Source organism: Anguilla rostrata, chromosome 9, assembly GCF_018555375.3.
Source record: "Anguilla rostrata isolate EN2019 chromosome 9, ASM1855537v3, whole genome shotgun sequence".
Classification (NCBI taxonomy): Eukaryota; Metazoa; Chordata; class Actinopteri; order Anguilliformes; family Anguillidae; genus Anguilla; species Anguilla rostrata.
The window spans coordinates 24,958,997-24,980,365 of record NC_057941.1 but is presented as its reverse complement, the minus strand read 5'-3'; the positions used below and the strand labels follow the sequence as shown (position 1 = coordinate 24,980,365).

Below are 21,369 nucleotides of genomic sequence, written 5' to 3'. Positions count from 1 at the left end.
CCGCATTCCACACTTTTCCATTTCTTACCCCCCCCAGTGGACCCCTTCACTCAGATCAAAGAGCTTACAGGGCTTACAAAGTTCACAGGGGGCATCAGGCATTCCTGTATGGCTTTTTGCTTAGTTTTTTTTTTTTTTTAAAGTCTGTAGGTAACTGGGGAGGGGGAAAATCACGTCCCTCTCGTCTCCCTCCATCTTCTTTGGGATTCGCCGTCTTTCCCACGTCGCCCCGGCGGTCCTTTTCCCCATGTGGCTGGCGTTCACCGTACGTGACAAAAGGGCGTCTTCTCCCCCGCCGTGGCGCATGGTCCCAGACCATCCAGCAGTGGCAGCCCGGGCGCAGTTCAATTCTTTAAAAGCACATTCTCTCTTATCAAAGTCACTTTCCTGCCTGCTGTCATTTTAATCTGGCTATGCATCGCTCCTGTCACTCTGTCGTTCCGCTCGCCTTCTTGTACCTGACAAGAAGCGCAATCTCGTCCTGCCGGCTTCAACAGTGGAGACAGAAATACGCTAACCTAACGCTAACTACTTATATACTCTTTAAGTTACAGCGGAGTCGGTTATACTGGGTAACAATTTTCTACTGTGGAAAAAAATAGCTGTCTGGATGAATTTTTTTTTTTTTGAATAAGTATTTCCTCAAAGTAACATTTCTATGCCTTTATATGTGTTCTTTTACACACGCATACACACACGCTCTCCTGGCTTACTGAGGTGGATACGGTTACCTGGAGAGTCAGTGTGTGTTTCTCTCTCTGACCTCAGTCCTTGATGGTTTAAATAATACAAGCCAACACAGGCCATCTCCACCACTGGCATTCTCCCCAGTGCCACTTCATAAGGACATATTATAACAGTACACATCTTCGAAAATTCTCTTTTCTTCTTCCGTCTTCGGTCAGGAATACGGCATCCAAATGTCCAAAACAGCTTCAGTTACTGTCGGCCCTTCCTGTCCTTTTGCTCCCCAAAACGCCACAGTCAGTCCTAAAACTCTCAATCTGTTTCCTGCAAACTGGCTCTCGACTTCCTGTTCCCCTAACTCTGACGTCAGGCCTAACCCCCATCTGCCCCCCCCCCCACCCAATCCCTCTCCTGCTCTCTTTTTCTTACACATTCTTCCCTTTTTCTTTCCATCTCTCCCTCCCCTCCCTATGGCGAGTCCATCATGGCCTCCAGCATCTCCAGGAAGAGCTTGTGCATGGGGACGCCTCCGCGGGTCTTGATGCCGTAGAAGGTGGTGAGGGCGCGGCCGGCGGTCTGCCGGAGGAGGGGGAGGGTGAGCAGGAGCCGGCCGGCCCGCCGGGGGTCCTCCGGCCGCCGCTGAGACTCCAGTTCCAGCAGGGCCTGGTGCAGCAGGTCCCGCAGCTTCTGCACCGCCTCCATGTCCTCGATGTACACTGAGTCTGAGAAAGGGAAGAGTGAGAGACAGAGAGAGAGTGAGTGTGTGTCTGTGCGCGTGTGTGTGTGAGTGTGCCTCCATGTCCTCGATGTACACCGAGTCTGAGGGGAAGAGTGAGAGAGAGAGAGAGAGAGTGAGTGTGTGTGTGCGTGTGTGTGCCTCCATGTCCTCGATGTACACAGAGTCTGAGAAAGGGAAGAGTGAGAGACAGAGAGAGAGAGTGAGTGAGTGTGTGTGTGTGTGTGTGTGTGCCTCCATGTCCTCGATGTACACAGAGTCTGAGAAAGGGAAGAGTGAGAGACAGAGAGAGAGAGTGAGTGTGTGCGTTGTGTGTGTGTGCCTCCATGTCCTCGATGTACACAGAGTCTGAGGGGAAGAGAGGAGAGGTGAGAGAGAGTGAGTGTGTGGTGGGTTGTGTGTAAGTGAGTGAAGGAAGTGAGAAGAGTGTGTGTGGTGAGTCGATGTGAGTTGAGAAAGGAGTGAGAGAGAAGAGGTGAGTGAGTGAGTGGTGTGTGAGTGATGTGAGTGAAAGGAAGTGGAGGAGAGTGAGTGATGTGTGTGTGTGTGGTGAGTTCGAGTGAGTGAAGGAGAGTGAGTGCAGAGAGAGTGAGATGAGTGGTGTGTGTGTGTGTGTGTGTGTGTGTGTGTGTGTGTGTTGCCTGTCTTGATGTGCACTGAGATCTAGGGCAACAGAGGGTGAGAGAGAGTGAGTGAGTGTGTGTGTATGTGTGTATGCATGTGTGTGTGTGTGTGTGTGTGCGTGCACTTGAGACTAAGGGCAACAGATTGCAGTGCCTTTTACGGCACCAGCCATAGTCTTGAGTCGATTGTGGGGCTCTGCTGGGGTGGCCTTGAACAGGGTTAAGTTAAGGTTAAGGGGCTAAACCACCCGAAGGATTACAAAAGGCTATATATGGTCCTGCCTCAACTTAACTGCTCAACTTGCACAACAGCAAATGTCTCTCAACAGATTTTTATGGACACCTCAGTGTGTTCAATAAAAATGTGTCTGAGTTTATTCTACACTATTTTACACGTAGTGTACTAAATTGACTTTATTTTTTCATTCTTGAATTATTGATTCGGTATTTGTCACATATAGTGAATAAAAAACCGGAAAACATGGTATTACCCATTTCTGAAGAAGGGAAAATGGGTCAATGTGTTGCAGACCAGGCAGCCCTTGGCATGGGAAGCACTCTATGTTCTCCCAAGCTGTTAGGGGGTAGGTCTGTGGGCTACCTGAGTTGGTGAGGGCGATGGCTTTGAGCATGACGAACTCCTCGCGGTCCAGCTGCAGCGCTCGGTAGCGGCGGGCCAGCTGGCTGATGGCGCCGTTGAGCTCGGTGAGGCCGGCCAGGCGGGACATCTCCTCGTCCAGGACGAAGTCCTCGGCGAAGACTACCTCGTCCTCGCAGCCCAGCGAGCGGAACGCCACCCCCAGCACCAGCACCTCCAGCCACACCGACTGCAGCACAGACATCTGGTCTGCCAGGGACAGGGACAGGAAGCCTGCCAGGCAGAGGGGAGGGGCCAGTTAGGGCACAGACACACCCACTTCCCAATAGGCATGCCCACTTTGTCACACGCACCCACCAAGACATACTCATCCACCAACAGGCATGTCCCTTCACCAAAATATACCCACATACAAGAGACGCCCACTAACTAACCTCTTTATCAAATAACGGAAAACCACTGAGCAAGATGTAAACTAAGGTTCACGGCTACAAAATGAGAGTAGCCTATTTTAAAAGATTACACTCATAAAGCAACAATTCCAGTGGCATTTGAATTCTTCAAATTGGTGTGAGTTGCCGTAGAAACATTTCAGTACAACACCCTATGCTTTTAGACCTAAAACATCTTGCACATTGTTGACAAACAAGAATGGCAGCTAGTGTGAGGAAAGTGCAGAATAGGAAACAGTTACTGAGAAAGGTCACACAGGCAATTTTTAAAAATCTGAAATGCGCATCAGCCTCCTGGGTCTGAAATGACCACCCGCCACCAGCCGAATGTTGGTAAATTCTTGGCTGCGGTGGGTGAAATTGTCCTGGTGTTTTTTTTGTTTAACCCTTTGACACGTACGATCAAACGACTGTGATCAGCAAGTGGACCCTGAAGCGTACGATCAAACCGGTGTGATCAGAACTCAGCCTCATATATGAGGTCACAATGCCAGCAGGCCATGACAACACTATTCTAACACAATGTACCCATAAATTAGGTTTACTTTGAAGCTATCAACGTTTAGACATTTACACACTTGTCTCTAGACAGCTAGAAAGGGCCCAGCTGCTACGCAGCTCCACCGTGTGCATGCATTAACATTGACCCCGACGGCCGTTTTCCAGGTCATACTTCAATCAAGTTCTACCTGTGCAAATTACTGACATTGATTACTACGTACAATTTACATTACATTACATTACATTATAGGCATTTAGCAGACGCTCTTACCAAGACGTGATTAAGCATATAGTTATCAAAGTACACTGTGATTATTGTACTGAGGGTTGAAAATGCTGTGTAGACGTGCGGGCAGCCAAGACAGTCTATTCAAACAGTCACCTGGATGATGACTATAAAACATAAACGGATTGGATTAAAACGGAGTTTTAATCCAAGACACTTTCTAAACTTTAGAGAGACAGATACATTAATATCAAACTTTCACAGCATCTAATGTTTTTTTTTTTTAATGAACACAGCCCTACTGCACCCCCCAACCCATATGGACACAAGTGGCTTTAATGTAGACCATGAAATTACCAAACCAAGTGGAAAGAAAAAACATTCAATTTGTGCAGGTTGAAATAAACAATTCCACTAGCCCCAAGGTGTGTGTGTGCACTGCCGATGTGACCAAACAGGGCCCAGGATGTCCCAAACTGCCAGGCCTCTCCACCCCTCCCTCACCGGGGATGTGCTTGGCCCAGCCGATGATGACGACGAGCTCGCGGTCGGCCAGGTCGCAGAGCGTGGTGAGCGTGCGCAGGGCGGTGTCCGGCTGCAGGGGGTCCGGCATGGCGAACAGCTTCTCCGGCTCGGCCACCAGCAGGTGGGACACGATGATGTTGGAGGAACCTGACACACACACACACACACCACATGCACACATGCATTATTGCAATGTCACAGTTGCCAAAAGCCCACTTTAGATCTCTTAATAAAAATAATGCAAACATAAATTGTCCCCAACCAAAGACGTGACACGTTCTGTTGAGTTTTGGGACTCAATTTGTTGCTTTTTGTTTTAAGTTAGTCCACGTTTACAAATACTGTAATCAATGACAGCTACACTGCATACGCACAGATCTACCACAAGTACCTGGAAATGAATTTTCCAAATGAGTGACGTTTATTGAAAGTGTATTTTGCGGTAAAAGACCACATTCACACCTCGTTTATAATCTGTATGTTTATCTCTAGTGCCTTCCCTCCCCAGCATCCTTTGCTCCTACCTCGGTCGCCCTCTTTCTTCAGAGGGAGTGAGGGAGGCTGGTAGGACGCGGTCTCCACTTCCGGGCGCCTCTTATACTTCTGTCTGCCCCCTCTCACCCGGTCCAGACGCACACCTGTGGGGGAGGGAGGGGGGGGGAAGAGAGTCAACGCTCATCCCCGGAAAAGGCCCCCCCCGACACCTCCCAGCATTCAGCAGCCCAGGCCTCATTACGCAGTGAAGCCCCGAAGATGAGTTTGATTTAAATGCTAATGTCAGGTTAACCCTGAAGCTGCAGGGCACTCCCGCCATTCCCTCTGCACGGGGCCAGCTCTTCTCACGCACAGGGGGGGGGCGGGAGCGTTAGCCTCTGCTTCGCTAAGCCCCGCCCCCGCCTGGCGCAGTGTGCTTGGCGAGCGGCTCACCCTCTTTGAGCATGCCCACTTTCAGGCACTTGGTGAAGCGGCAGGCTTGGCAGGCCTTCCGCCGTCTCTTGGTGATCTCGCACTCGTTGGACGCCGGACAGCTGTACTCGATGTTACCTGAGCGAAGGGAGAGAGAGAGACAGTGTGAGCGCGCCCGAGACCGCCGTCACCAGTGTAAATTATTCATCAGTGAAATTCTCATTCTCAACCGGCCTCACCTAGACCAACTGAAGAAAGGAAAAGAGCCTCTGACTCTCTAGTGGGGTTGGGCTCAGATCTGGTAATAATGTAAACTGCGATATATATATATATAAATCACCGATGGTGATATTTCACCGTTACCACACAATTTTAAGAGTGCATGTACCAATAAGTGTTCCTTTAAACAACAACTCTTCACAAAAGATTGCCATTGTGATCTGACATTGTGATACACACAGTGTGAGCAATGTGGGACCAAATTACAGTTAAAAGTGATCCTACAGGCACGTGGATCTGTGAGTGTCCGTTGGCTTTCCACTACACTGTTGTGCTTTACACCACTTTATAAAAAGGTGTAAAAACCCAAAGATTTAAATGAAGTCCACTGACTTTGGTAATGGCAACTGAAGGCTTCATGTGCACCTGTGAACTCATCATCCTGCTCAGTTCACAAAGCAGCAAAATAGATCAACTTTTTAAAGTTTCACACCTCCTGGACAGGAAAGACTGAAGTGAACTGAAAGGGACTCATTAGGAGGCCTCTGTAATGCAGGGACAGAGTTGAGCCCTGGGTGTTAGGAGCGTGTTAGGCCGTGCTCACCCTGGATGGTCCTCTTGAAGAAGGCCTTGCAGGCCTCGCAGGAGGCCACGCCGTAGTGGTAGCCCGACGCCACGTCCCCGCACACCAGGCACAGCCGCTTGGGGAGCGTGCTCAGAGCGTACTTGCACCGGCCGCCGCCACTCCCCGTCGAGCCCTCCTCCCCCCCGTCCCCGCCCTCCTCCTTGAAGTGGCAGCGCAGGGGCGGGGTGCTGAGGGGCGGGGAGTAGCGCCCGGCGTTCTCGCCCCGGTTGCCCCCACCGCCGCTATGGGAGGAGTCGGAGGAGGCGCCCCCCGGGCTGGCCCGCCCACCGCCGCCGCCCTCCGGGCTGCTGGGCTCCGCCTTGATGTGCAGGTCGGACCGCCGGTCCCTGGAAGCCATGGTCGCTGCAGGGGAGAGGGAGGGAGAGAGAGAGAGAGGGAGAGAGAGAGAGAGCGAGAGAGAGAGAGAGAGGGAGAGAGAGAGAGAGGGAGAGAGAGAGAAAGCGATAGAGAGAGATAAAGAGAGAAGGACAAAGACAGCAGAAGAGAAAGAGAGAGACATGAGAAGACAGACAATGACACGGAGGGCAGGAGCCTGAAGTCACCTCATTAACATTCAGCCTCAGTAGCGCAGCGCGCAGGGCAAGACGCTCATCGCTGTCATCTCCGGCAGCGCCCGTGAGGAGGCGGCTCCGCGGAGGGGAGCGTGACACACACGCCGAGGCGGCCGTCTCTCTCACGCTCACGTCTAAGGAGCTCACACAGGCACCGCTTATGGCTAAGCCTTCAAATGAATGAGCTAAATGAGGACCAGCCAAACAGCAGGCCTCAGACACAGTCTGGGGGAAAGAAAGAGTACTACTGTGCCTGCTTTCACTCTGAAGAAAAAACAAAACATACTTCATTTTTAATTCTCAATGTATTAAAACTCAAATGTGCGCCTAACTAATATACTCTAAACTAACTGTAGAGCTGTCCAACATTATTGCAAAAAGACAACTACAAATGAATTGTCTTGTACCAAACACACAACAATGAATGAATGTTAATGAGAGAACACCGTCAAAAGATAAACAGAAAATTCTGTCACATTCACCTTTCACTTTCACCGAGTTATGACCAGTCCATAGGTTTAAGGGTCTACGCACACACACACACACACACACACACAAAGACTGCTATTGGCAAAAGTGACTTATATTCTAGTTCAAAGGTAGTTTGGGAGTGAAACGTTCGGGCCGGGTCTTGCGGGATTAGCCGCGTGCTAAACGAGCAGCAGGTCCTCCTCAGCTCTGCTGGGTTTATACTCTGCAGCAGCAGACTACTTAAGCTGGGCCAGTAATCGGCTGACCAGGTACGCAACTACAACACCTCCGCACCAGAGCCATGTGTTACCTCAGGATCACTACGAAGCGTGTGGACTGTGAACACAACTGCATGCATTTACGGAGAAACAAGCTCAGACCACATATATTGTCTGAATAGGAAGTAGCATCGCATTTGGCTGAACATGTTCCAACCGATAATCAACACTGACAAAATAGTGCAAAGAAGAAAAAATGTGAGTTTAAAATGTGAGGTAAACCCAAACAGTAGAGCCTATTTAAATGGGAGTGTACCCAAAACTGTCCCGCTGTAGATGTCTGAACTGCACACATCGGTGGGGAGACAGATAACGAACAAGATTATGGATGAGTTTGTGACGCCAGGAAGGACCGAGATCCATGCTGTGTGAGTACGGAAAGGGAGGCGTGCGTTTGTGTCTGTGAAAGCGCCCAGCGGGCCAGTAAATCTGACATCTCAGCTCACCAATCCCTCCAGATTAGGGTCATTAATCCAGAGGAAAGGAGCTCCAATCCTTTAATTAACAACCAGGCCCAGCCAGACCAGCAAATGGTTCTAGGTACAGTAGAAGTGACCAGTTACAATATACTCAACCATCCCCCAAATGATGCACTGTCCACCTGATGAACATGTTCAGACTCAAGCAACATGTGAAAATAACCCTTTAAACACGCAAATACTGAAGTTGAACAAAGTAACAGAAACACCGGATAAAAATAATTATACGTTTGAACTAACTAAATCACAATTACAAAGGCAATTCCACAGGTGAGCCATGTTTACTTGAATGGCAATTAGTAGTACGCATTAGCTATAAAAGAGATCCGACAATCAAAACTTTGATACGCAAGTTTCTTGACACAGCACGAGACAACTACCAGAGTTCCAAAGAGGCCAAACAGTCCTAGCCCAAACTGCAGCACCATTGGTCACATAAACTGCAAAATGATTTAATGTGGATTACGTGGAAAGGGGAGCCGTGCTGAAAATGACAACACTATATGCCAACCACAAACAAACTGCATGCAGACAGGAAGAGTGGTCGCAAGTCGAAGCTCACCGACAGGGACAGACGACCACTTAAGAGTACGGCTGCAGAATAAAGCAAAGCTACAGCTTCAAAAATTACTACAGGGTAGAATCAACACCTCTGTGTCCCAGTCTCAACAAAAACAGAGTGAGCTTCGCAGAGCTGCTATGTACGGCAGGGCCATTGGGAAACTGCCTGTGTCAAAGGCAAATGCACAAAGACACATCACCTGGTGCAAGAAGCACAGAACCTGGACCCCTGATCAATGGAGAAAGTATCAAGTATAACGGTCTGAGGAGTCATCCGTTACAACCTTTTCCTACATCTGGTCAGGTTTACGTTTAGAGAATTCCAACAGAAGCGTTCGACTCACAGTCTGCAGCCAACTGTTAAACATGGTTGTGGATCAGTAATGGTACGGGCAGCCATCTCATGGGAGTCACTGGGTCCGATGATTGTTCCGCTAGGTTGTATAATGGCCAAGGAATACAAAGCCATTTTACAAGACCAGGTGCACCCTATGGAACAAACAATCTTCCTTCATGATGTCCCCACGTCCAAAAAATACCCTCCACATTCAAGAGTGGTTTCACAAACATCATGAAGTCAAATGCCGTTCACTGCGTCCACAATCACCAAATCTACACACTGTTGAATGTTTAAACAAAGTTCTCAAGTGCAGAATGCAAATTTCTGCCTCCTTCCTCCCTCAAAAACTGAAAGTGTTCCTGATTAAAGAAGGGTCCAGTGTCCCACTACACACAGTTTACAAGTTTTAAGACTGTATTCAAAGAACTGAAACTGTTCAAAAGACTAAAGGTGACCTTACTCCTAATCAGTAGTTAGCCTACTTGATATTCATATTCAAGTAACTACAATATTTGTTGTACGGCATTCCCATTATTTTGTTGAATCCCTGTATATGCACACTTACATATTACAAAATGCTTTGTGTTTACACAAACTACTAAACTTAGGTGCAGTACAGGGACCTGGCATGAGTTCTATATATGGCTTTCTTTGTAAATTAACTGATCTTTTTTTAAATAAAAATTGACACTAAATAAGGATATGCTCACATCTGCTTAAGATTATCTCTGTCTGGATGTCAGAACCTTGTGCCTGCATCCTAGTGAATTTTCTCCCTTGCGCAGAATATTTTCATCTCCTAGTCTACCCCCCCCACCTCTACCCCACCCACTTCATCGCCTACCTTTTATTGTGGAAATGGTGCGAGTGAGTGTGTGAGTGTGTGTGTGTGTGTGAGTGTGTTACAAAAACCCTACTAAAGGTTGGTCAGATCACAGGCTGACTTAATGGTAGCACTAAAGATAATTATCATTGCTATGAATTTGAAAAGCAAAATAGAATGAATTCCAGATGCTCAGAGTTTAAAATTATGCACCTCAGTCCTAGTGGAATACAGCTGATAACATGGAGTGGAATTGCTTCAGTAACTTAAGACTGTGTACTATGCATATTAATAGTGAATACAGTTTGAAGTTAAACAATTTATGGATTCAAAAGGTTCAGTCCTGAGCATGACCTGGTGGACAATTGGGGCCCCAACTGCCATGGAAACAGATGACACTGGGTGCCAGCGTCAAAAATTATTGGATGAATACGGTTTATAAGAGATATGAATGTGTCTTTCAATCTTTTCTAACTGTTACTCAGAATTCTATTTTCTGTTCAGGGAAATAAGCTGTCATCGTACAGGACATTTCTCTATAGTTTATCTGTATAAAAATAATCGTAAAGCAGTGCAGATGTGGCACTTGCATTACAATTACTTGTTAGAATGAAACTTTTGCTAGTCCCCCCTTAAACGATAAAATTAGCCTAAATATTGAAATTCTATTTTTTATTCTGCAGAAACATTCTGACTTTGGCAAAACATACATTTTCAAGTGAAATTTTCCAATCAGAAAACACTGGCTCAGTCTATAATCCAACCCAACTAATTCACAAGGAACTACTTCATTATTAATAATACAAATAACCTGATCAATGATTATCACTTGAAATGAGTTGATCAATTTGATCAAAATATGCTTATTTTAAGATGTTGCTGAATCACTAAAATAAAGATGCATATTCCTTCAAATTTACGCAGTATTTTCCCAAATCCAATGTCACTAAATTACTCTTTGTAAGCAGTCTTGCTTTTAATGAAAATTTTAGCATAAGAATTAGGCTAATTGAACCACCAGCTAAAAAATAAATAAATAATCACATCAGTCCACCAGATGGCACTGCATATGCTACCTCCAGGAGGCAGCTCTGAAATCCTATCACCGGTTTCTTATCTCATCAACTACCTTTCCATTCCCAGAGTCTGGCATTGTCTGCCACCATGAAGGTCTACTGCAAGACACCTATGTGATGGTTAGAGAACTGAGTTCTGGGGTTCTTTCCCACCCGAAGCACTGTACTTGTACACCTCTGAGCAACATATTTAACATGACTGCTTCAGTAAATATGCAGCTGTCTAAAGGGAGTGTATGTACAATAAATTGCTCTGGATAAGCCTGTCTGCTAAATGCCTGAAATATAAATGCACATAAATCTGAAGTGACAGGCTTCCTGGAAAGTGCCCCAATGTTGCTGCCATTGAGAGTGGTCAATGCAATGTGGCAAATTCTAGGGGGTCAAACACTAGCAAGTGCCATTCGGAGAAGCCAATTTCTCAAAAACGTGCAAAAATTTTTCTTCCTCTTAGGGCTTATAGTCAACACCAGAATATTTCCCAAACAAGGCGAATAATATGCAGCCATTTTCAAACTTACAAGCACCTTCATAAGAAAAGTACTTTTAATTGAACACATTTAGTTTATGCCGCTATTAACGTCACGTATAGTGAAAGACATGCCGAGACAACAACTTAAAAGCATAGCAATAGCGCCTTCTTTTAGCCAATAATACATTGCTGCCAATCAGTATGTCCAAGATTTGATTACAAAACTTTGGTGATTTCTTTTAATTGTTGCATTTACCATCTTTTTCTCCCTGATTTTGAATGCCCAGTCGTATTTTTAAGAGTGCTTGTTGTCACAACTAGGGTTACAAAATTTCGGGAATGTTAGTGGTGCAAACTTTCCTTGGGAATTAACAGGAACTAACAAGAATACATGAGAATTAACGGGAATAAAAGGGAAATTGTGGAGGTTATTTGCACAGGCTGCATTTAACATGTCATATGCATATAGAAACATAAACCTTAACATTATCATAAGCAGACATAATTGCTAATAGCAATAAAAAATTGATGACAATTTAGTTCTGGGTTGAACTTTAAATGAGTTTACTTTTTACTTTAAATTCTGAACAACAAAAAAAGGAATGTTGAATAATGTATCCTGTGCGATGGGAGAATGCACTGTATATGCACACATTTCTGCATTTCTTCTTACGGACAATTAACTGCACCTGAGATGCAAGAGTGCACTGGACATGAGATGGAAGAATTCAAACCGCAGGGCTGTAATTCAACTGAATTTCCATTAAATGGGGATATTTAACCAAAACATGCCACAATACCTAGAATGACCTTTTTATGTCAATTTCCTCCAAAACGTATTCATGAAGCTAACATTTTATACAGAAAATGAGCTAAATTTACAAAATTCCTGAGCTTACATTCCCAATGGAAAGTTTCCAGAAAGTTTCTGGGAATTTACCGGATTTTTTCCCAACCCTTTGCAACCCTAGCCGCAACCTCCTCTATCAGGTACAGACAAGTATGTGTGCTGTCTCTCTGAAGCACACTGATGTCAGCAGCTGCTTCTTTACACGCCGCACTCTGCAAGCGGACTCGCAGCCGGAGGAAGATGCTTTAGGTGCAGCTCACCAGGTGGATTTGCAGATGCCCCTTTGACCGGCACTCAAGCATGATGACGAGATGCGATCTACCTAGCTGGCTGAAATCCTGCTATCCCTATGTGACGCTAAAGCCAATTTTGCGTCACCTTGCAAGGCCAAGCACAGCCTGCACAGGCACGGTCCAGATTAGAGACCAGACCATGGGGCCTATCCGTGTGCACTAGAACACTGCCAAGCCAAAGATGTGTTTTTAACAAAAAGGTGCACAATAATGCAAACAAAGGATGAACAAATTGAGCAAGACAGTACTTTACAAAATGCCCTTTACAAGCTGACACCGCAGAACTAACTTCACCTCGGACACAAAGTTAATAAACAGTACACAAGGTGCTGTGTAAAATGTCAAGCGTGAAGATGTCCCCAAATACTGGTCGTTCCCAAACAGGCAGCTCATGGGGACTATAGCCAGTCAGCCAGTCAGTACAACTTTGGTTTATGGTCATAGCATGCTGCCTAGGCATGTGCAGTTATGCAGCTCCTGACAATCTGTAGACAACCGCATGTTCTACAGCTCTCGGAACATTTTTAGACTGAATGTTGTACGGCGCTTTGTACATTTGTTTTTAGATGGAATGTTTTACAGCACTGTGCTGCATACGCAAGGTGTAAATCCATCAAACCTGAAGGTCAGTGTAACGGTTATGGACTGAACACTGCAGCAGTAAAGACCCTAGTGAGCTCAACCTTTAAATATAATCAGGTGCAAGCATATTTTCACCCGCCGCATCGTGCACGCAATCTTGTTTAACAGCCAATATGGTAAAAGCACAAAATTAATTAGCCACAGTTGGGAAATGTTGCTCTTGTGATACAGACCCCAGAAATAAGGCAACAGAAGAGCAAAGCAGACAGACACACAGTCCTAGCACACTTGGAACTGTATCGCTCCCCTGTCAATAACCCCAACAACAACAGCAGCCCTCCGAAAGCAAACAACGTAGGCAAAGCAAAACATTCCAGAACCAATCGATCAACCTGGGTCCATGTCCACTGATGTCAGTTAGGCAAATTAATCTGGCAATTGCAACTTTCATCTGTTCCAAATGTGCTTGGCATCACTGACAGCAACCAACGGAAAAAGCTAATTCCATTTAACTGTCAGTCAGTTGTTGATATTTCTGAATCTTTATTTATAATATAAAAATCATCAGGTTTATCACAATGCACACAATTCATGTTCAAATTTTGAATAGCTCCAACATTATTTATCTGGCTGATATTGTCCCTGCCTATTTAATATGCCAGCAAGAATCCAGCTCCTATTGTGGTGTAGCATAGCACAGTATATCCTTCTGGCTTGAGCAATATTCTGTTTCCATACAGCATGTTCTCATGCTGAAATCAGTGGGCCAGCTCTTCATTACAATGGAAAGAGAGGGTTGCGATAAATCTGCCTTACTTTAGAAAAAAATGCCACAGGAATTGGGTCAGAATTGACTTCTTTCTAAATCCAGACACATGGCTCTTGCCAACTGCAATAAATATAAAGTTCCGGTTGCTTTAGGAAAAGTGTTCATTGTAACACCATGGCCTTCTTGATTAAGGTGTGAGGCAGGATCCTGATGTTGTGGCCATCAGCTAAATACACAGCTGTTCAAACAAGCTGAATTGACAGAGAGAGGACAACCATACCACTTTGCTTACTCCGTCAGAGTGGACTCATTCATTCACTTGTGAAGTGCAAATACAGTGCTGACTGCTGTTTTTTTAATACTAAAAAATCTCACAGCTAACTAGACTTATTTATACAGGGCAATATTTAAGCATTAGAAAGAGTGACACACCCCCAGCAGCAACTACCAATTTTATGGGAACCTTGTGTTCTTGTTTAATCAAAAGTTTTTTAGTACAAGCCCTGCCACTTTGACGGCCTTCCCTTCACTGCATAATACATTGAATCATCAAAACCTCGTCTTCAGCAGCAAAATGACCATGCTATCAAACATTGTCAGCTGACTACACTAATATCAATATACAGCAAGCTTCGAATCACACGTGCAGTTAACGTTAAAAAACTAGCTATGCGTTTCCATGTGTGGCGAGCGTTTTTACTTTGCTTTGGTTGCACGGTCTCCTACGACTGTAACCGGGTAACAGCGGCGACATGCTGGCAGAAGTATGTATGCCAATACTAAGTATGTGTATGATAGGCAAAACAAAAGGAATGTATTATGAGCTATTATCGGTCAAGTTGGCTAGCTACAACATGAAAACAAATGAATTGGACGCGTAGCTACCAGCAACTTCCCCATAACTTGACTCGAAAAGTTAGCTAGCTAGCATTATGAAGCAGCTATGGGTCATAGTATGATCATTTTTGTTGCTTTCTAAAACCTATCATCGCCATGGCTATCATAGGTTGTGGCTGATGCTGCCTGGAATGGTAGCCATGACTGCACTATTATTTTAAACTGCACAAGTAACGTATACAAAACATCAACACATGCTGTCAACAAAGTTCGCTAGCTAAAATGCTAACAAACACTAAACAAAAAAGGAAACATAAAAAGACCGTCCCTAAATGCACGGGAACGGCGTGCAAGTTAGCTTGCTAGAAAAAATATTATTCAGATACACAATTCTTGAGCGTTCCCAAACAAACAGCTACGGTTGCAAACGGTAGCTATCCACATGAAACACTAACACTCCATCGTGACTTCAGCTAGGTAGCTAGCCAACTGACAACACCGCTTGGCAGTAGCTAGCAATATAACGATCTAGCCAGCCAGTTGACTAAAACGTTCGTTACCTTCTTCCTTGTAAACTCGAAACATGTCTCTCTCGGTTCGGAATAATAGACTCTTTATAGATAACAAGGGTAATATGAAGTTAATGGTGTACTTCTCATTTCATCCTGGCCATACTAAAATGTGAAAGGCTGGAGCGTACTCCTGCTACTGGAAACGATCAATATTCATAGTCCTGCATGCTTATTTAAATATTTTAAAAGAGGGAAGCTCACCATTGGTTGTATTGCCACCATACGCTCTTAGGGGCGGGAAAGGAAGTACAGTAGGTCAGAGGAAGTGAAAGTGTGGGCAGGAATTTCTGTAGTTCTACGAGAGATCTTGGGTTTTGCTCTGGTTCTACCGTTTGTCAAGTTGGCAGCAATATTTGTATGCCAGCCGCTATTAACCATTAATCGACTATAGTTGCACTGGGCACATCAGATGCATTAATAGCACGGGAATTAATTAGGTTATAATACGAGGAACTTCACCATTCCCCTTAATGTAATGCTCTAAATTAAGATTTGTAATGTATGACAAGCCTATATTGTAATGTGCAACAAAAATGTATTTACTGTGTTGTAAAAATGTTTTTACTTTGTGTGATACAAGTCACAAATTATCTGGGGAGTGTAATTTATCATGCAGTAACGACACATTTTGGAGTGAGATGAGCTTTAAATGAACAGTAGTGTTGTACTGATTAGCAGCAACATTTCTGCTGTTTTAATTAGAACGGGGGGGCTTTGTACTCTCACAAACTCATCATGCTTGAGTTCAAGTAAAACATGAAAAGAGCTATGCATGAACAGTGTTTCCCTGTGAAGTGGTGGGGCTTCCTTTGCCATTCTCAAACTAACCCTGATGGGAGTGTTGTGTACAAACGGGGTGATAGGAATAACTCAGATATCATCTTACAAAAACAATCAATAAATATTTTCAAACCTCTTTCATATGTTGAAAGACTCTCAATATAAAATTATGTTTCACCTTTTTGCAACTTGATATTTTACTGTAATATTTCAATTAAATAATTGTATTTGGAGAAAGTACTTCAGAAACAATATACATGCATGCTTTTGTCCAATTATTAGTAATAATATATAGTGCTTCTATAATTTGGCGTGTGGTTGAACATATCCAATTCCCAGTGTGGGGTTGAATATATCCAATTCCAACCCTAATTTGGAATGTCCATTCAGCCACCTTCACGCACAATCCCCAGTGCCAATTCAGGAGCGTAGACATCCACAGTTGTCCTCCGAAAAGTGGTATCACCAGTCTGCTTCTTTTCACACAGTTCACAGCCAAGCTCGCACAGAGATGAGTTGGAGGAAGACATTTCATATGCGGTTTTGACCCTATCAACTAGCGGGGGTTGCTAAAGAACAATGAAATGTGGGCCACTAACTGACTCAACCCTCATGTACCCAGGGTGACACAATCGCCAATTGTATGTTACCCTATGGGGCTACCAACCACAGTCAGCCCTGGCAAAATCCAGATTAAGTCTGAGACTGTAGGGCTCATCTATATGCCACATCATAGTGCCTTAACCGAATGGGCTACCCAGCAGCCATTTTGCTTCTATTTAAGCATTAAATATTCACTTTGCATTTTTTTATCCAAATGCAACAAATTATATTATTCAGAAAGCTGAAGTTCATTCAGGAGTAAAAATGCAAACTATAATAAATTGAGCCATAGTCTATGCCAAATTCCCAATATTTAATCACATTAACTCAATTGGGTTTAAGAAATTCTTCGAAATGAACAATGTTAATGGAAACACAATTTGGACTAAACCAGAAATGTCACATCTGTACCAGTGTGTGGAGATGCCCCTCCCTCCTGGCCTCTTGCACAGTTTGCCTCTTCTCTTTCTTCTTCCTATAAGGTGCTTAGCTCTTCGGTTTTCTGTCCACTGGGTTTATCAGAAAACCTAGAAAGGAAGCACAAAATAATATTCCAGTAATTATACTCTAAGCTTAAATACAATGGTGGCAGAACCTTTCACACAATATAAGCATGCAGGCAACACCATGTGTAGCTTGTTGAACACTAATGTGTTTTCATGCTTCAACTAAACTTAAACTGAGGTTGTTTTGGACACAGTCAGTTGAGACCAGATTGAGGTGTCAATCTGCAAATGCTGGCGTCAATCCGCAAATGCTAATACACACATACACACACAAACCTACATACACACTTACATACACACACATTAAACTATAAACATAAAACAACCAAGCCTAAAGGCCTTAAAGGGAGAGTTCATGTTCTTGGTTTTTTGATACATTTCAGTTTTAGTGTATTTTTTTTCATTCGGCCCAGACATATTTTGTGTGCGATTGAGGATATTTTGGATATTTACAGAAGTTCCTTACATTCTAATTACATTCTGGCTTTACTATTACTGGTAGCTCTAGGGCATTTTCATGTTGGTGTTCTAGAGCAAGAAACTACACTTCAAGTGTATTTAATTTATTCAAGTGGTTGTCTTATAAATACAAAGAATTCCATGTACAATTAGTACTGTATGTGGCAGTTTATGTGTTTGATTCATGTTACTCTCTATTGACTTATTTTATTTTTTCTTAGCATTTCTAGAGCAGTTCTTCATTCTCACAATACTTTTCTGCTCTCTCTTCATAGATCAAGTCTGTGACCCTCACTCTTTCTCTCTCCCTCTCTCTTTCTTTCTCTATCCCCTCTCTCTCTCAAACACACACACACACACACACACACACTCCAAAGGTCAAAGTCACTGCCTGAAGGACAAACATATTGTTGCATTACCTGCCAACTTACCTGCTTTCATTCATATTTAAAAAACAGAAGCAGTAATGTTCTTGTATTATACATACTCACTATCACTCCACATGCATTGATTCCCAAGAGTTCAAAAGAAATGCAGTTAGACACACATTCAGGGCAATACAGCAGATTCAAGCATATAAAATCACGTGACTGTTAAGTGAAAATTCTAAATCAAACTGAATGAATCAGGAAAGAAAAAACATCACTCCCATATAATGAAACAAAAAGCATTGAACTGACAGCATCAGAAATAGCAAATTATTGTTTGTTTAGTCACTCTGTGTTCAAAACAGTGCGCATTAATGAATACAGAGTGAGCAGGTGGAGCCAGCACCGCTTCATTTCCATCTACTAGGATCTCTCAAAGGGCATGTTTAAGGTGAAAACACTACCCAAGCATAGCTATGCCTTGTTTGTGGTTGCTTCCCTGATGTCTCTTTTGTTCCCTGCTCTGGTTTGAGGGGGTGAAGGCCATCTAAAGGGAGATGCATTTTTAGCATTGATCCTTTCTTTTGTAATACGCGATGAAAATAAATACAACGATGGTCTATGGACCGATTAAAGTAAACAAACGTGAGAACACAACGACAGCCTAAAAGCTGACAAACAGCATGAGCAGTCACTGTGAGCACAATCAATAAATTAAATAAATATAATACAGGCAGACATTCTTTCTAAATAAGTCATTATTAAACCAAAATCATATGGATAATATGGTATATAAGCAATATAATGTGTTAAAATATTCTTAAATTTCTTAATTTTCTAAAATTCTGGAAATTTCTTATTACCATACTAAAACGGTACAGGGTGCATTCTGATATCTAGCCTAATATTTTTTCAATCCCAACATTAAAACCATCTTTTCTGACATCCCAGTTATGTGAACTAATAAATACTGATTATGTGGCCTTGTAAGTACAGTGTCCAGGGGGCCATTTCACACCACAGACACCTGTGATATGGTAGGTTCCTATGATAGTCATTTTAGACTTGAACATGTCTTACAAACATGCTGCAGATTAGATTCAGCTTATGCTGACTTCAACATGATCTCAACCAGTGAACTCTGAGCTCTTTTAAAAGTTAATTGCAAAACTGATTTCAGCTTCTTGGAATAGGGTTACTCAATCTTGGGACTGGAAGGCCACAGTTCAGTGGATTTTTCCCCAGCTCATGTTAAATCACTAACACTCCACTCCAGGGACTGTGCAGAGAATTGTAAAGCTGCTCATAATTATTGGGTATTATTGTGAATATGCAGCCATTTACTGTACTAATTCTGAAGAATCTGGAAAAACACGGAGACTACTTTAATCCACATTTTGTAAGGGGGAGAAGTGGTGATATGCACAGAAGCAGAAGCACAAAATTGTACATACATTGGTTACATACATGCATACTCTTAAAAGATGGTCATTGGAAATCTTTCCTGTCATAATACTGATAATGATATCAGAATACCTAATAAACAATATATTACACAACTTCTCAAGCTTTGCAGACACACTTCTAAATGAACAATTAAAAAGTAGACAATAGAAACAGACAAGACCGTTCTTATGTTTGATGTTGAGTGTGTGTGTGTGTGTGTGAGAGAGAGATGCAGAGGGATATGTCAAATGTATGCGTCATTACGTCTCAAGAATACCTCGAATACTCTGATGCTGATAGCTTCAGTTGCTCAGGCAGCACAGTGTATGGGATTCTATTTCTGGAGTCTGTGTGGGATATTTATAGACAGACGACCAGCAACTCTCATGGAAAAAAGAAGCAAAAGATTGTGGCATAATCTGATTTGACTTCAGAGAGAAAAAGGAAGCAGATCATGGTCAGGCGACTACTAGCTATGGATAGCTCACTTATTACTCTTGGAAGGCATCTCCGTTATTCAGAGGTAGTGACGGGCAGTTGTGCAAGAGTAATGGATGCATTTCTGAGGCTAATGTACATTTATTGGATTTGATATTTGCATTAAATATACCATTGCATGATATATGAAATTATAAATGGAGACATTATATTTGGAATCATACTCTTGAATATTATAAAAATTTAGCAACGATCATCGATACTTTTTCGTGATATTGTATCATATATCACAAATGAATTCATGTGTTAGGAGAAAATGTGGAATTCTTGGTGTGTCAGCATAATCTGAATGGCAAATTAGCTAATACAATCCAAGCCCAATTACAATATGCAATCTTGCGATACCTTACACACGTGCTCTGTCAAATTAACTTGCGCACTCTCACAATCAGCAGGGGAGAAATCGCACGCATTTACGCACGCTCGCACACACTCACGGTCGCCAGAAGAAAATTGGTGCCACGCTCCTGTCAAACGTCCTAACTAAGCGGTGTTTGTCTACCAACTCTTACCGGTCTTTGCAGAATCATCTTCGGGACTCGGCGTCTCTGTCAAGCCAAAACGTCTGGAACTATATGACCCACTGATGATTCCGTCGCCCCAGTTAGCCTATAAATCTCGTCCACACCAGTGTCCTATTCCTATTCAATAGTCAATATTGAATCGCCAGTCCTTCAAAATAAAATCAACCTAGCTACGTTTCTCAAAGCATTTGCTTACTTCAAAAAATCATAAGGTAGCTAAACGTCGGCGAGGACAGAATAACATATTTGTCCTTTAAACTTTCAAAAGAACACTAATCCGGATCTTGTTATTCGTTTGTCTGTGTATCGATTCCACTTGCCTTAAACCGGTCTCTTATCCGAGTGAGCTCTCGTCTTCCGCCAGTATTACTATAGTTCCACGTACATCCCGAGCTCTTTCCCCTCCCTCTCTCGTTTACGTATACAGTTTCTCCGTTACGTCCGCATGCTCCCTCCAATCCAACTCCCTTCCATTGCCGTCATCGGCATTGCTACCATAAAGAAAAATTGACCTACTGTAATGTAACGTTGGTCTGACTCACTCAGTTACATGATTTTAATGAGTTGCATTGATTTCTATAGGCTATTTTTATTTGTTGATGCTATTATTATATTACGATTTAAAAAAAGCATTGCTTAAAATAATAAAAATTGGCAATGTTATAATATGAATAGACAAATGAATGCAAATGTAGTGATACAAAAAGTAATCTCTGAGCGAACAAGTAACAATCAAAACACAATGGTGTAATTTGTTTGTTCGTAAATCACAGTTGTTTATTTATTTATTGTGTCGGGCTATAAGTTGTCAGTCCTGGTTTATAGGCTACAGCGCGAGTAACGCGAACGAACTGATAACTTCACATTTTTTCTACTGTTTTTATTGAACATCTCATTTTAAATGAATTGGAAACGTGCCGTGAACAATGCACATTCTAACACAACATTGGTAGCTTAAGTCAGCATGCGGTTTTATCGACCAAAGGAGGGGAAAGCATGTCTCAGTGTTCTTCAACAATCGGAATTCTGATCCAACTTGGATTTGACACTGCAGACACAAGCGAACATTTTTATTTCCAAGCATTAACCATTCAATTCCTCTCTATAAGGCC

The 21,369-nt window shown here is 43.2% G+C and overlaps 1 protein-coding gene across 2 annotated transcripts; it reads right to left on the bottom strand.

The window, feature by feature from the left end:
* Positions 1 to 573: 573 nt before the first annotated feature.
* On the bottom strand, positions 574 to 20,635 carry LOC135263343 (steroid hormone receptor ERR1-like). Of its 2 annotated transcripts, XM_064351260.1 has the most exons (8): positions 20,246 to 20,635; positions 16,868 to 16,983; positions 6,078 to 6,461; positions 5,276 to 5,392; positions 4,873 to 4,986; positions 4,328 to 4,495; positions 2,648 to 2,917; positions 574 to 1,409 (listed from the first exon to the last, which is right to left on the bottom strand). In XM_064351260.1, exons 3-8 carry the CDS (start codon positions 6,454 to 6,456, stop codon positions 1,156 to 1,158), a joined length of 1,302 nt encoding a protein of 433 aa, XP_064207330.1. In that variant the 5' UTR covers positions 6,457 to 6,461; positions 16,868 to 16,983; positions 20,246 to 20,635; the 3' UTR covers positions 574 to 1,155. The 2 variants fall into 2 exon arrangements, with proteins under 2 accessions (XP_064207330.1, XP_064207329.1); XM_064351259.1 differs by lacking the exons at positions 16,868 to 16,983; positions 20,246 to 20,635 and adding an exon at positions 15,062 to 15,612.
* Positions 20,636 to 21,369: the final 734 nt, after the last annotated feature.

Bases quoted from the DNA above. Each gene is read 5' to 3' on its own strand.
- LOC135263343 (XM_064351259.1), bottom strand. From the start codon at position 15,086: ATGTTTCGAGTTTACAAGGAAGAAG. The intron at 5,393-6,077 runs GTGAGCACGGCC...CCCTTCGCTCAG, and splicing joins CTTCAAGAGGACCATCCAGG to GTAACATCGAGTACAGCTGT. The intron at 1,410-2,647 runs GTAGCCCACAGA...TCCCTTTCTCAG, and splicing joins CATCGCCCTCACCAACTCAG to ACTCAGTGTACATCGAGGAC.